Source organism: Exserohilum turcica, assembly GCF_000359705.1.
Source record: "Exserohilum turcica Et28A unplaced genomic scaffold SETTUscaffold_6, whole genome shotgun sequence".
Classification (NCBI taxonomy): Eukaryota; Fungi; Ascomycota; class Dothideomycetes; order Pleosporales; family Pleosporaceae; genus Exserohilum; species Exserohilum turcicum.
The window spans coordinates 774,222-790,434 of record NW_007360277.1 but is presented as its reverse complement, the minus strand read 5'-3'; the positions used below and the strand labels follow the sequence as shown (position 1 = coordinate 790,434).

Here is a 16,213-nt window from a genome sequence, read left to right as displayed (position 1 = left end):
CAGGAGATCGATGGGATCCTGCCTAGGTGAATGTAGGACGTAACGGTGTAAGTCCGGGTCGACTCCGGATCTTGGGAAATTGACGTGGTCTTCAACAAACAGCTGCGATATTGTTTTGTAGCCGTCACCGGCTGGGACGAGACTTTTGATATAATGTAACGGCGCAGGCAAGACTACTCGGATCAGTACCGGCGGTAGTGTCACTCAGAGGCATATGGGAGTGCGTGGGACATCAAACGAGCCTTGATTCGAATAGACACCTATAGGCCTTGTACGAAAGGATATCAAAAGTCTACAGAGCTAGCTACAAGGAGTGTCTCAATATATACCTGTCCTAGTCGGGTCCGAATCGGATCCGACTAAGAACGAGTAGCTGATGAAGGGGCGGCCGATACTTCCTCTGATCCGGCTTCTGGGATTGGTCCGATACTTGGCGAGGCTGTAACATCGTTACACCGTGCGTCCCGGCACGCAGGGATGGACGTTAGTTATTGGTCCTTGATATGGAGCAATCCGAGTGGTTTGCCTTAGCGCGGGTACGATCGTCTAAGGGGATCTCAATACAACATGATCGACGTCCAAGTTGAATACAGAGGAGATTAACACAATAGAGTTGTAGCCATAGACAGGGACCAAGCTGCGATGGCTAACTTAATCACTGTGACCAAGAAAATTGTACTCTTGAAGAGAGCTAACTAACTACTAACTTTATCTTACTAACTGAAGTTACTAACTTGCAACGCCTAGTACTGTATTTAGTGAGTAACTAATTAATTCTTCTCCTACCTTCTAATTATATGTTTCTCGCACATTTTGCTTTCATATGGTTTATAATGGTGATGTCTTCATTGGGAATTCACTAACAGGCGATCTGCCCATCAGTCGTCGCAAAAAGCATATCTTCTTTTTGTCGTCAGCATACCAGGCTATCAGCACTCTCGTACCGCTCACCAAGACTGATCCTAGTTTCTTGAGACTTGGATGCAGGGCCCTTGTCCTCAATGCAAGTGCAGGTAAGATTGAGCACTTCTAGAGTACACTGAGTGCAGGTAAGAAAAGCATTGCCGTCTCTGCCTACGTCTGAGTATGAGAGTTTGATAGCATGAGAAGCAGCGGTAATCACCTTTCGAATTGTAGCTGTCCATCATCATTGCTAAGACACTTGTTCAGATCGATGCTGGCCTCACTGGGCACCCCTACGCTCGCCACGCATAAGGCCGTTAGCTTGCTCCCTTTGATCTCGAAATTGGTGCAGAAATCATGCAGAAGCCCTAGGGCGCTACCATCTTGACGACGGAAGCGCGTTTTAGAAGCTCCAAAGGCCAGCCCAGGAACAAGGCTGAGAAATATGCAGGCGGGTACTGAAACAGTTTTCCAGTACATTATGATAATTTTCGAAGATTGCAAAGTATGCTAGTTACGAAAGGATAGTAGTGACTACGGCGGAAGGTTTGGTGTGCATCTAGCTTGCAATTTATATTCACTCATTCAGTACCATGAACGCCAGCCAATTTTGGCTCTTTTCTAAAAGCTCTGAACTAACTAGGCATGCTGAAGTCTAGTCTCACATTTTCCATTCGCCTGGTTATCCCTAGCATGTCATGGGGGCACAGGTGCTTATTTCCTTGCTCTACACAACATTACGACTCTTCACCATCTATAATGATCTAAAAAAAATCCGCCATAGCTTATGTATTATGTTGAAAACATATTGCTACCAAACTCAACGCAGTGACCACGCCCAAGCTCGTCAACCACAATCTAAGCCTAGAGTGTGACCGTTAGCGTTATAATACATATTCGCACAAGGCAACTCAAGCACAAAACGAACAGTCATTAACGATTGCGGCCTCACCTCCGCAAGCAGCATTCCAAAAGTCAAGTCATCATAAAATTGAGGATTGATCAATCGTATTGGTTGTTCTGTAGCTGACTTCTCACGCTAAGCTCTGTACGGGAGGTGGGGCTGTTCGAAACCGCTGCGCAGCTGCGTGTAAGGGTGAAGCCTCGATCGCTAACGACTGTACCGTAAACCACCTGTGGTCATCTGATCTATCTTAGTGTCCTTCTATATTCACAAAGTCAGCGCTAAACCGCACGACAACAACCGGTGCGACGTTGCCACAATAGTTAATATGTGTTAGCATGGCTAGAGATTCTATTGGGATATTCGCACAAATGCACTACTTGTGGGCCTACCCAAGTGGTTTTGTACGAATAAGACGGCTAATGCAACGCTTGAAATGGCTGCTTACCTTGGACGTCAGTACGTATGGGGTAGTATAGTCAGCGCTACTACTACATAGGGTAGGTCGCCTTCAGGAACGCCACTTGTTATTAGCTTCCCGGTAATATTACTTCATGGATGACCTGCTTAAGCGAGGCTTCTGCCAGGTAGTTTTGGGGAAAAACCATAGCGCAGTATCATACTGTACATACGATATGTGGACTGTGCATTTCAGGGTAGTAAACAATAAGTAATCTATGTACATGTAGTTCCTCTAGTTCAACTCCTTGTCATCCACTGCCTTTGCTACCTCACTACAAACGATACGCCTGCCATCGAGCTAATCGTCCAAATGACCCTCCACTCAGCCAATCTTCTTCAGTGTTTCTGTGGCCGCACCTATACGTATGCGATTGATCTAGACGAACATCGGAGAGCGCGAGGGCACTTTCCCTCACACGTCTGCACTAGTAGTTGCAGGCATCCTCTATTGGTTCAGTACGACTATATCACTCGCAAATGTGGCTGTTGTGGCAAGCTCTGCGAGCGCCTAGACATCCTTGAAGACCACCGCATTACCACGGGGCACTGTTTCTGTTCGGAATGCGACCTTCCCTTCGAAAGCCAGAGTGCTTGGAAAAGTCACTGCAAGGCAGAGCTCCATGCTTCAGAGTACCGGTGTTGCAACTGTGACATCTCCTTCAAAGATATCCATGCCCTAAACGCACACATGGCGAGCCGTGCGCATCGAAAGCCTCTCCAGCAGAAGCCCTATAGCAGTGCAAGAAAGACTCAAACAGCCAATGCAGTGATGGCAGATAATCAAGCATGCAAAATATGTCGGCGGATGTTTCCGTCTCTCCAGTCTCTCCAACAGCATTGTGAGTCGATAAAGCACAAGCCATTTAGCGCTCTAAGTTGCCCTGTAGGAGATGGATGCAAAGGAAAGTTCAGTGCGCCGTCGGCTCTGCTGCACCATCTGGAAAGCGGAAAGTGCTGTTCAGGCATGGATCGAGATGATATCTACGACATGATTCAACTGTACGACAAGGATTGTACAATCCATACCCTCCCAACACCTACACCTTCGAGCGCTACCTACTTTTCGACGAATTATCTACCTCCGTATCCCGGAAGGTCAATTACGTCTCACGACAGTTCAGATGGATGGTCATTGGTCACACCTATACACTCTCAGGGTAGTCTAGAGGGGAGTTTGGTAGATTGGTCGCCGCTTGAGGATAGCCTTCTTTCGCTGGGAAGGAGATACGTGGTCGACAAGATCGGGTCTGAACTCCGTTGTCCACTTTGTCCAAAGAAGCGCAAATCCTTTGGTACAATGCAGGCTCTTCAACAGCATATGATCTCTCCAGTACACTGCGACAAGGTTTACCTCTGTCCGAGTAACGTTCTTTCATTTGGCCTCGGCAGGTCCGAAATAAAGCAAGGAAGAAGAAAGCAATTCACAACTCTTAGTGGATTAGCTCAGCATTTAGAAAGCGGGGCATGTCATGGTGGAAAGCAGACGTTCTTATGTTGTATTGAGTTTATTCAACAGCATCTGGAGGAATGGGGATTTGGAGAGATGCGCCTTCTGTTGCCAGACTCCCGAGATTGAAGAAGGTGAGGTTGTTTGTTGCAACCAGAGAGCAATAGTCAGCAAGTACGCGTGCAATATGTATCCTTTGTTCTTCTGTCAACCCAATGGTTGCTCGCCTCCACTAAGCAAACACTCTAGTTACTCCTAGGATATTCCTTAGGCAAGTTGATTAACTATCCTACTAGTTAAACTCAACAAATGACGCACGACGTATAATGAGCGCAGCGCAGTGGTCAAACTCGGCCGTGAGTGAGACCCAAGTAGGCATGGGAGTAGGATTGGGAAGGTTCTGGCCTTATCAGATGACTCAAGCAAGTAACGCTAGGTAATTAGACGGAGGACGTTTCTAAACGGTTGTGCTTTAGTGCTTATTGAAGATGTCGAGGTTATATAATAGCTGACTAAGAGATCGCTTTAAGTAATTAGGTATCGATGTTAAATCGATGTTTTGAGAACAAGAAGGAGAAGACAGAAGAGGTAATTAGATAGAGCATCTTGGCAATACTGTTGCTAGTTAGTCTAATGCCCTCCTCCTTTTAGCTCTAATTATAGAGATAGCATTGGCTTCAAGAGCCAAACTTGTAACCGCATCGGCGCTATATTCACGTCGGGTGGCGAAGCGGCCTAGAGCAGTACTAACGTAACGTCCATCCCTGTGGGTCGAACATCCCTCCGCAACGAACCACCAACACTGCCCAAGCACCCTACGCCCAAGCCGCAGAGGCTCTTAGACATAAATACACATTTGTATGCTTGCTAGATCTACCTCTGTCTATTGCAACCCTTAAATAGTAAAATTACAGCAATCTAAGGGGCATACGTGAGTTTTTCGTGTTAAGCGTGGGAAGGTGCAACGCCAAAACACCCCTGTCCCACCTCTTACTAAAGCTCTACTTACCTACTCGGAGATTATGCATAACTTGGGGTAATATAAATAATCTTTAGCCATACTATAAAGATATGCAGCCTCTGTTCAGATGCGCTCCGAGTTTTTCCGGCTCGGTGTGCCAGTCCTTCGCATTAGCGAAAGGATTTAAAACGCTGGCACAGCTGGATTGCGAACGTTTAGCGGCCTACGATGTACACCTGCGCTATGCCAAAAGGGCTGAAGCTGTGGCGCAGAGTTCTAGAAGCTTCTATCGGGTGCTGCGTGTTGCTAGCTATTCTTAGAAGCAGACCGGTGGTGGATTCGGTTGGCTTCTCGCTCGAGGTATCCCTCAGTCACCACAACCACGAACATGGATCCAGCCAGCCAGGCGCTCGCGCAACGTCTGCCTGAGGGTGTGCGTGATACATGTGCTGCTCGATCAGAGCACGGCGATGTCCCTGTCTCAACTCTGATCCACCGTAGGCTTGGACGACGCTCGCGAGCAGAGCAGGCTCAGAGTCAGCAGTACTTGACTCGAGAGGAGGAGAAGGCCCTTGTGAAGTTTCTGCTACTGATGTCTAGTCTCGGACAACCTGTGCGCGTTAAGTACCTTCGCTCGCTAGCGTTCAGCATAGCCCACCAGCGGTCCACGAAGAGCGAGTCGATCAAGCGTCCAGGGAAGAACTGGCCACGAGCGTTCGAGAAGCGTCACCCCGAACTCCAGGCGAGACGGGTCAGATCGATAGACTGGAAGCGTCACGGAAACAATATATACGAGAAGATAGTAGAGTGGTTCGATGTGATTGGCCAGGTACTACAGGATCCATGCGTACTGCCAGAAAACGTGTATAATATGGACGAAACTGGAGTCATGCTAAGCATGCTTGGCTCCGCAAAAGTCTTAGTCGGCAAGGACAATCGGCAAGGTAGTAGGGGTGCGGGTGTCAAGCGCACTATGGTTACTGCTATTGAGTGCATCAGTGCTGACGGAAGGGCCCTCCTGCCACTTATCATATGGCCAGCTTCGACCCATCGCAGTAACTGGACCACCCACAGCACCCCTGGATGGCACTATGCGCACTCAGAGAATGGGTACAACGACTCTAAGATTAGCTTGGAGTGGCTCAAGCGCGTGTTTGACCCCCAGACACGTGAGGGAGCAGGTGGAAACCCACGAGTGCTAATCTGTGATGGCTTTGGGACTCATGAAACGCTCGAAATCCTAGAGTTCTGCTTTACTAACAACATCATCTTATGTCGTCTGCCTTCTCACACCTCTCACAAGCTACAGCCATGCGATGTTGGCCCTTTTGCACCCTTGAAGAGTGCGTATCGTGAACAAGTCGAGCGACTCAACCAAGGAGGCGTAGACATTGTCGGCAAAGAGCATTTCACTTATCTCTATAACCCTGCAAGAGATCGCACACTAACTAAAAGGAACATCAGAGCTGGGTGGTCTGCAACTGGCCTGTTCCCTTTCAACCCGGAACGAGTGCTCAGAGATGTCCCTAAACCTCCAGCGGAAGTAAGCAACATATCAAATCCAGGAACCGAGACTGCGAGTGCTGATGTGTCGGACGATATGCCCCGTACGCCTACCACGCCAGTAACACCAGTGACAACAGAAGCGCTTACATCGCTGCATAATCTAATTACAAAGGACACACACGTGCTTGAAAAGACGAGCAAAGACCGTCTACAGAGACGCATACAGAAACTGGCAAGCGCGGCTAAGGTATCCTTCGCTGAGCAGGCCCTCCTTAAAGATCGCAATCATTTCCTCCTTCAGATCAATCGAGAAGCCAAAACCCGCCGGTCGACAAAGTCAGTAGTTCTAGGCAAGGCTAAGGTGATGAGTTTCCAAGACCTCGAAGAGGCTAGAGCAAAGCGTGCTGCGAAGGAGCAAGCTTTAGCAGGCAAGCCGAAGCGCGGGCGTAAGCGCAAGAGCGACGCGCTAGAAGGATCAACAGTCCTGCCGTCGCCAAAGCCTACAGTAGCGCAGCGGATCGATGCGCCTGAGCTAACGCATGCGCCGGTATCTGCATGGAGAGCACCTGTAGCCAGGATGTACTAAACCACTTTCTCTAGCTCTGTACGACGGGATTTCGCGGCGTTGCGCAGGCTGGATAGAAAGGTTATTTTGAGTTAAATTCAAACCTAGATGTTATTCATAAGTGTTGTATCTGCGTGACTGCTCTCTCATTTGTCCTGCATCAGAACGGGCAAGCTTTGAGCGCGTCGGTGCTTAGACGCCTCATATCCTCCGCAGCTTTCGATGCAGACGCGCTTTAGCCTTGCGAGCAATGCACGACGCATGCATAGCACGCCTTACATACCCCGCCTGGGGCTTCATACAGGCTTCAGCACCAAGTCAATAACACAGCGAGAGCCGGTAGTCTCAGCTCGCGACATCTTGACGCATCACAGGATCCTGCTAGTACCTTAGCTGGTGCACCTGCTCGTCATTCTCTCTGTATGCTGACCGTCCATCGGTATCCAGCAGGAAAGCAGCTAACAAGCAACAAGCGCCCGCGCGACTAGGCTACTAAATTCAACCTTTCGAGTCCTACTCTCATCGCATATACCTACTATACACCCACACGAATCTATGCGGCTCTTACAGTACAGCGAGAGCGGAGAGCTCAGCATCCACAGCTTCGACGATGGCGACATCCCTCCCTACGCGATACTCTCACACACATGGGGCGCAGATGGCGACGAGGTGACCTTTGCAGACCTCCAGACAGGCGGCGGCAAGACAAAGCCGGGCTATAAGAAGATTATCTTCTGCGGAGAACAGGCACGGCGCGACAGCCTCCAGTACTTCTGGATCGACACGTGCTGCATCGACAAAGCCAACAAGGCTGAACTTGCCTTCTCCATCCGATCGATGTTTCGCTGGTACCGCGATGCAGCTCGGTGTTATGTATATCTATCGGACGTCTCTGATCAACCTCTACCAGTGACGTCAGGCGACCACGATTCACGATGGCTTTTGTGGATCTGGATGCTCTCTATTTTCTATAGTATGTCAAGATGGTACGGCAGCACGATACAGCGCTACTTCTATTCGCGCAACGTTCCATGCACTTCGGTCGGTAGCGATCCTGTACGAAATGAGCAGAAGGCTGAGCTTGCGCTCAAAAACAGCAGATGGTTTACCCGTGGATGGACGCTGCAGGAGCTTCTCGCACCGTCTATAGTAGAGTTCTTTTCTCGAGAAGGGACTAAGCTTGGTGATAAGTTATTGCTAGCAGAAGAAGTGCGTGAAGTAACGGGCATCCCTAGTCGAGCGCTACAGGGCGAACCGTTGTCTTACTTTAGTGTTCATGAACGCGTTACCTGGATTGAACATCGCACTACAACGATTCTAGCGGACCGTGCATATTCCTTGATGGGTATTCTTGGCGTTAGCTTGTCCCCAATCGATGGCGAGAATCTAGCTGAAGCAATGAAGCGGGTTCTAGACGAGGTTGACAAGCAGAACAAGTGCCTCCAAGACTTATGTCCTAGTAACCCGCGCGATGACAAGAAGCGGATCGAAGAGACTAAAGGCGGGCTGCTTGCGGGCGCTTACCGCTGGGTCCTTGACAACAATACCTTCCGGCAGTGGCAGCAAGACCCGGACAGCCGACTGTTGTGGGTGAAGGGGGATCCTGGCAAAGGCAAGACGATGCTGCTGTGTGGCATTATCGACGAACTGCAAAACTTGACGCTGAAACCTACCCTTTTTTCATACTTTTTCTTCCAAGCGACCGACACGCGCATTAATAGTGCCACAGCTGTGCTGCGAGGCTTGCTGTACATGCTCGTGCACCGTCAGCCGTCGCTTGCATCGCACGTTCGCAGGAAGCACGACTACGCAGGCCAAAGCTTGTTCGAGGACGCGAATGCCTGGGTCGCCCTAACGGAAATCTTCGCCGACGTGCTGCAAGATGCAAGCCTAGGCACAACGTACCTAATTGTCGACGCGCTGGACGAATGCGCGACAGACTTACCAAAGTTGCTCAGCTTTATCGCGAAGCAGCCGTCTGCGTCCTCTCGCGTCAAGTGGATCGTGTCTAGTCGCAACTGGCCAGATATTGAGGAAGAACTAGAGCGTACTGAGCATAAAATGAGGCTCAGCCTTGAGTTAAACGCCGAGTCGGTGGCTGCAGCAGTAGATGTGTTTATCCAGCAGAAGGTGTGTCGCCTAGCCCAAGAGAAGCGCTACACGCTAGAAGTGCAAGACGCGGTGCTCCAGCACTTGATATCGAACGCGAACGACACCTTCCTCTGGGTTGCGTTAGTGTGCCAAGACCTCAAAGTGACGCCGAAGTGGAACGCGCTTAAGAGGCTGGCCCAGTTCCCGCCTGGACTCGATGCTCTGTACAAGCGGATGTTGCAGCAGATAAGTGAGTCTGATAGCGCGGATATATGTCTGCGTGTGCTAGCAGTGACTGCTGTCCTATATCGACCCGTTACAGTCGCTGAGCTAGTTGTGCTTACTGAACAACTTGCAGACTTTGTCAATGACCTAGAGTCTGTGCGGGAGATCATCGGTCTCTGCAGATCATTCCTAACGCTGCGAGACGATGCGGTGTACTTTGTACATCAATCAGCTAAGGACTTCATTATCACAAAAGCGTTAAACGACGTCTTTCTAGATGGTATAGATTGTGTGCATCAAGATATTTTCGCGAAATCACTTGTAATTCTGCACAAGACACTGCGCAGAGATATATACAACCTTTAAGCGCCTGGATATGGTATAGAAGACGTCAAGCCACTTCTTCCCGATCCTCTAGCCGTGTCGCGCTACCCATGTGTGTACTGGATTGACCACTTCTGCGACTCAAAACCTAGTGCTACTAATCAAGATATTACTAGGGCTATAGACGCATTTCTTGAGCAAAAATATATCTACTGGCTAGAAGCGCTCAGCTTGTGCAAGAGTATGGCTAAAGGGTTGGTCTCAATGACAAAGCTATGGCATTCAGTCCAGGTACAATCTACGTGGCTACACACATAGTCTTTGCAATACGGTTGCTAACGTAGCTAGGGACTTGGAGACACGGATATATTGAACGAGATCGTGTACGACGCACGTAGGTTCATTATGTATCATAAAGAGGCAATTGAGAACTATCCCTTACAAGCGTACGCATCTGCTCTGCTGTTCAGTCCAGCAGACACCATAACTAGAAAGCTGTTCCAGCACGAAGAGCCAAGGGGAGTAGCCATCAAGCCAGCTATAAGCAATGGCTGGAGTGCCTGCCTGCAGACGCTCGAGGGCCATAGCGATAGGGTTAGGTCGGTGGCCTTCTCGCACGACTCAACCTGGCTAGTGTCAGCGTCAGATGACAGGACTGTCAAGATATGGGACGTAAGCAGTGGAATGTGTCTGCACACAATTGAGGGCCATAGCGATGTTGTTGAGTGGGTGACCTTCTCGCACGACTCGAGCCGGCTAGCGTCAGCGTCTTGGGACAGGACTATTAAGATCTGGGACGCAAGCAGCGGGACGTGTCTGCACACGCTTAAGGGCCACAGTAATTTAGTTAGGTCAGTAGTCTTCTCGCACGACTCGACTTGGCTAGCTTCAGCGTCTTTAGACAAGACTATTAAGATCTGGGATGCAAGCAATAGGACGTGCTTGCACACACTTGAGGGCCATAACGATAATATTAGCTCAGTGGCCTTCTCAAATAACTCGATCTGGCTAGCGTCAGCATCACATGATAGAACTATCAAGATCTGGGACGTGAGCAGAGACACGTGTCTGCACACACTCGAAGGCCATAGGGATAACATCAGGTCAGTGGCCTTCTCGCACGACTCAACCTGGCTAGTGTCAGCGTCAGATGACAGGACTGTCAAGATATGGGACGTAAGCAGTGGAATGTGTCTGCACACAATTGAGGGCCATAGCGATGTTGTTGAATGGGTGACCTTCTCGCACGACTCGAGCCGGCTAGCGTCAGTGTCTTGGGACAGAACTGTCAAGATCTGGGACGTGAGCGGTGGGATGTGTCTGCACGCAATCGAGGGCCATCGCAGTGATGTCACGTCAGTGGCCTTCTCCCACGAGTCGAGTTGGCTAGCTTCAGCATCTTGGGACAGAACTGTAAAGATCTGGGACGCGAGTAGTGGGACGTGTCTGCACACACTTGAGGGCCATAGCGGAGAGGTTAAGTCGGCGGCCTTCTCGCACGACTCGGCTTGGCTAGCTTCAGTGTCTTTAGACAAGACTATTAAGATCTGGGACGTAAGCAGTGGGACGTGTCTACACACGCTTAAGGGCCATAGTAGTTCTATTAGCTTAGTAGCCTTCTCGCACGACTCGATTTGGCTAGCTTCAGCATCTTGGGACAGAACTGTAAAGATCTGGGACGCGAGTAGTGGGACGTGTCTGCACACACTTGAGGGCCATAGCAGAGAGGTTAGGTCGGCGGCCTTCTCGCACGACTCGACTTGGATAGCTTCAGCGGCTATAGACAAGACTATCAAGATCTGGGATGCAAGCAGCGGGACGTGTCTACACACACTCAAGGGCCATAGTGGTTCTATTAACTCAGTAGCCTTCTCGCACGACTCGAATCGGCTAGCGTCAGCGTCAGACGACAGGACCATCAAGATCTGGGACGCGAGCAGCGGGACATGCCTGCACACGCTCGAGGGCCATAGCGAAGAGGTTAGGTCGGTGGCCTTTTCACACAACTCGAGCTGGCTAGCATCAGCGTCTTGGGACAGAACTGTAAAGATCTGGGATGTGAACAGCGAGGCGTGTATACACACTCTTGATGTTGACAGGGCGCTTTTCAATTTATCTTTCGACTCTACGAGTACTTCTGTCCATACAGAAATTGGAATCATCGCTATCCCTCCTTTCCAGGTTTCGATCAGCACAGACATGGCAGCATCAAAAACACAGTACCAAAATGTCAGTCTAAGTCCAGATAGTGTTTGGATTGTGCGCGCTGGAAGCAATGTACTGTGGATACCATCTGAATATCGGCCGTCACACTCAGCCGTGCGTGGGGCTCTAATAGGCATGGGAGTAGGATCAGGGAGGATATGGTTTTGTGAGGTAAAATAGATAAAGAACCACGAATAATAGAAGCATATTTGCAGTACTTATATATTTTATATACCTATATTAAGGTAGGTCTATCCTTACATCAACTAGCATGTTGTCAGATAAGAGCAATAGTTGTCTTGATACCAAAATCCCCAGTGAGGGGCCAGGCATACAGCCAATCAGGCTGGCTGCCAAGAAAAATCCCTACTCAAGCTGGAGCCGCGGTGGCTGAGATTAGAATAAGCAAATAGACCCCTTTAAGGGGACGCGCGAGCGCGTCTCCAAGAGGACATTATCAATTCCATCTATTATTATCACATATATTTATCACAGTCTACTATCCTTGACTACCCCTTACGATCTAATAATTAAGAGTCTTAGTGCCTCAACTAAACCAACTAATATGAACCACCAATCTGCTCTAATTAACGCAACGATCGCCCTCCGCGACCAGCATGATTACCGCGCCTGGTACGATTAGCTGCAAGCTCGCTATATCGCCTACAAAGTATGGGACTAAGTCAATCCAGACTCAGCAGTAGCCCCAATGGCCGAACCAATCGCACCAGAGCTTCCGGATATATCTACATTCACCCCAGCCTCCTCCTTGGCTGAGGGCCATGTACCAGCTAGAATATCAGATCTATCCTCGTTAGGGCAGAGAGCCTTCAAGGATGATCTTGAGTTCTATAAGCTACAAATAGACAAATATAAAGTGCGATATGCGGCGTATAAGACAGAATTAGCCAATCTACAGCATATTGTGGCGCTTATACAAGCTACAGTGTCTCAGTATCTCCAGCGTACCTGCTGCCCACCCGATCAATCTGTCAGACAGTGGATTACCAATCTACAGGCAGAGGCAGGGATCACACAAGACTATAAGAGAAAACTGGCTAGGACTCGGTACCGCAATGCACTTAAGTCACCGCGAGCTGTGACCTCATGGGATACCTGGCTCACCGAGTATAATCAAGCAATTATAGAAGCTGAAGTACTTAGAGTACCTGAGGTCCTCTAGTTCAGAGAAGTCGCCGAAGACTTCTATATAGCGGTGGAAAAGATTGCCCCATCATGGGTAGCCAGTCATCAATTCCAGCTGTAAGCTCAGCTGCACATGCAACAGGCAGCCCAACAGGCAGTGTAGCAGCCACTAGTGTACTAGTAGGCCCAGCCGTAAGTGCAGCCGCAAGCTCAGCTGCTGATACAACATCAGAACAGGCCTGATCAAGCCCGTAGGAACATGATTAGAAGCTTTCGTCAAAATATAATGATAAGCCATCCAATCACAAGAGGTAGAAGCTAAAAGGTAGCCCTTATAATAGAGGAGTCATCATACTTTATAAATGAAGCTTCTTAGTCTGAAGGGGACGCCCAACAGAGTAACTAAAGAAGTAAACGTAAAAATCTTAAGCGTAGTAAACTGAGTAGCACTGGCCGATCACTAGGAAGCGCCGGGGCTATAAGTGGTAAACTAAGTAGCACTAGAGCTAGATTACAGTCTCCAGAAAGCGCCGGGGCTCGTAAAAGTTCCCTCTATCTAGCTTGTAATATGAGGCACTCACTTTAGCAGTGCTTCTATCTTAACCCAGAGGATGCACCTAAGTGGTAGAAGCCAAATTAAGCAATCCTGAGATTAGTGGAACTTCGATTAGACCATGATCTAGATTTCCAGAGTCTCCTAAGAGCAAGAAGTCGGCCAAGGGCAACAAAGACTCTAAGTATTAAGCAATCCCAAACTCCCAATCCAGAACTTCATAGTCAATAACTAAATAGACGATAGGTAGCCCAAATCAAGGCAGTATTTGCTGCAGCGTTCATGACAAGCCGATCAGATTATCCGCTCCGTCACTCATTTATACTTGACTCTGGCTTAACATGCCATATCACTAATAATCCAAGTAAAGTCTACAACTACCAGCCACCCACAGAAGGAGACTTCGTCTGGGCAGGCAATAGCCAAATCTGGATCAAGGGCTATAGAACGATAATCCTTCACCTCAAACATCAACAGAGAATGGAGAGGCTGGTGCTACAGCATGTGGCTATCTGCCCAGATCTACTATGCAACCTAGTTTCCTTCCGAAGACTCAGACAATCAGGAATCTGGTGGGATACTAGATCAGAGCCAACAGCATTGAAAAGACTTGATGGGATAGCTATCTGTGAGCTTGCTGAACGCTATGACTAGTGGGTCCTAGATACCTACAGAATCCGGATGCTCGACCATACACCTGGATTCTGTGCCCAGCCAGGCATCCAAGCACTCTACACCCACAGACACTCCTCCAAAACTAAGAAGCCAGCCCAGCGAGCGACAGCACTGCTCTGGCACAAGAGGCTAGGCCACCCAGGCCCTACAGCCATTGAGCACCTAGTGTAGCAAGCTGAGGGGGTGCGAGTTAAGGGGATTACTATAGTGGAGTGCGACGCCTGTGGAAGAGCCAAGATACGCCGACAGATCAGCAGAGCACCAAGAATCAATAATCAAGGGCCTGTAGAGAGGATCTCTCTCGACTTCCATAGCTATAAGACTTAAACATTCAATAAGGAGAAATTATAGATATTAATCACAGACAAATACTCAAGATACCAGTGGGATTTCTATCTATTAGACAACCATACAGCCAAATCAATTATTAAAATCCTGGCAAACTTCATTACATTTCTCCAGAACCAATTCAATATTACACTAAAGGTCGTCGAGACTGACAATGAGATCACGACCGTCAAACCCGAAGTAATGCGCTGGCTTCAAGCCCAAGGCATAGCTGTTGAGCCTTCAGCACCAGACACTCAAGCTTAAAACGGTGGCGCTGAACGCTTAGGGGGTGTGAATAAGGAGAAGTCGCGCGCAATGCGATTAGACGCAAACCTACTATGGGAGCTCTGGCCTGAAGTCACACGAGCCGCGGCATATCTATATAACCGAACGCTAAACTACGTCAATTAGTGGAAGACACCCTATGAAGTCTTCTTCACCCATGTATCCCAATTAAATGGGATAGTCTCATCGCCAAAGAAGCCTAAGCTAGCTCACTTGAAGGCATATGGGTGCAAGGCGTTTGTAATGATGGATGATACCCACCGAGGCAAATTAAGACTGCAGAGGCTTGATCCCAAGGCGTGGATCGGCTACTTAGTCGGATACCAAGCGTCAAATATCTATTGGATCTGGATTCCATCTCTCGCTAAGGTGATTAGCACCAGAGACGTGATCTTCAACGAGGATGAAATATTTAGTGGGAAGACTAAGGATCTTATAGATAATCTCATGCATAACACTGTGTCAGAGATAGCCACATATATCAAGTCAATTGAGCTTCCTCCACCAGCCCAGAACAGTGGGACTGAGTCCTTCCTTGAAGACGACGAGACAATCGACAACAACAACTCAAGCGAAGAGATCAACGAAGATCCTCTAGGCTACTACATGGGACGAAAGATCTAAGAGCACTACCCTACTCCACCAACCACTCCACCACCAGTAGCACTACTAGCTCAGCTAATGAGTGGAGATGTAGCTACTCTAGAGATCCAATCGTCAAAGACAGTCCCATGGGCCGCAGCTTTCATGGCTGGAACAGAAGCCGGAAGCATAGGCGATTATAGTGGTAATAAGATAGATAAGGCACAGCTCAAGCGGCTGCTTACCAAAGGAGTCAAGATACATTAATCCCAACTACCTGATCTACCAACAGCCAGATCGAATCTTGATGAGTATCCAATAGGAGAGCTATTCAAAGAAGCCCAACGCCTACATCTTAATAGCTATAAGATTACTAAATCTTGGATTAAAGTACCTTATAAAGCAGCCAAGGCAAGTGGACAACAGATCTTAGACTACATGTGGGTATACACCTACAAATTCAATCAAGACAACCAGTTCCTCAAGTGTAAGGCACGACTGGTAGTTAGAGGAGATCAGCAGCGCAACATCACGTCCCAAGACACGTACGCTGCCACTCTAGCCGGACGATCCTTTCATCTACTCATGGCTATCGCCGCCAAATATAACCTTGAACTGAAACAGTTTGACATCACCAACGCGTTTGTTCATGCACCTCTGGATCGGGAGGTGTACATGCGTATGCCACAAAGATACCAGAAGCCCAGTACTATTCTCAAGCTCCAGAAAGCACTATATAGGCTGAGGATATCACCGGCCCTATGGTAGAGAGATTTCACAGCTACGCTCACCAAACTAGGGTTCCAGGTTGTGCCCCATGAGCCCTGCTATATAATCAAGGACAGTATTATCATATTCTTCTATGTGGACGACATCATTCTGGCCTATAACCAAGAACAAGTCCAAGAGGCCCAGACGATTATCCAGAACCTCCAGAGAATATACTCCATAACTGGCGGAAACGATCTACAGTGGTTTCTTAGGATTAAAGTGAGAAGAGATCGATCAAAGCAACTAATCTATCTGTCCCAAGGTGCCTACTGTAAGAA

The 16,213-nt window shown here is 48.6% G+C and overlaps 3 protein-coding genes across 3 annotated transcripts; all 3 read left to right on the top strand.

The window, feature by feature from the left end:
* Positions 1-2,600: 2,600 nt before the first annotated feature.
* On the top strand, positions 2,601-3,824 carry SETTUDRAFT_52074 (uncharacterized protein; the record flags this gene model as incomplete). Its single annotated transcript, XM_008031325.1, has 2 exons — positions 2,601-3,006; positions 3,055-3,824. Coding segments are annotated over 2 exons (1,176 nt in total), but the record flags the coding sequence as incomplete, so codon positions are not given.
* A 1,487-nt stretch (positions 3,825-5,311) lies between these two features.
* On the top strand, positions 5,312-6,682 carry SETTUDRAFT_48320 (uncharacterized protein; the record flags this gene model as incomplete). The annotated part of the gene is made up of 2 exons (XM_008031324.1): positions 5,312-5,827; positions 5,924-6,682. Coding segments are annotated over 2 exons (1,275 nt in total), but the record flags the coding sequence as incomplete, so codon positions are not given.
* Positions 6,683-7,303: 621 nt separating this feature from the next.
* On the top strand, positions 7,304-15,206 carry SETTUDRAFT_22603 (uncharacterized protein; the record flags this gene model as incomplete). The annotated part of the gene is made up of 4 exons (XM_008031165.1): positions 7,304-9,283; positions 9,737-10,226; positions 10,275-11,519; positions 15,049-15,206. The coding sequence occupies 4 exons, from the start codon at positions 7,304-7,306 to the stop codon at positions 15,204-15,206; spliced, it is 3,873 nt and encodes a 1,290-aa protein (XP_008029356.1).
* Positions 15,207-16,213: the final 1,007 nt, after the last annotated feature.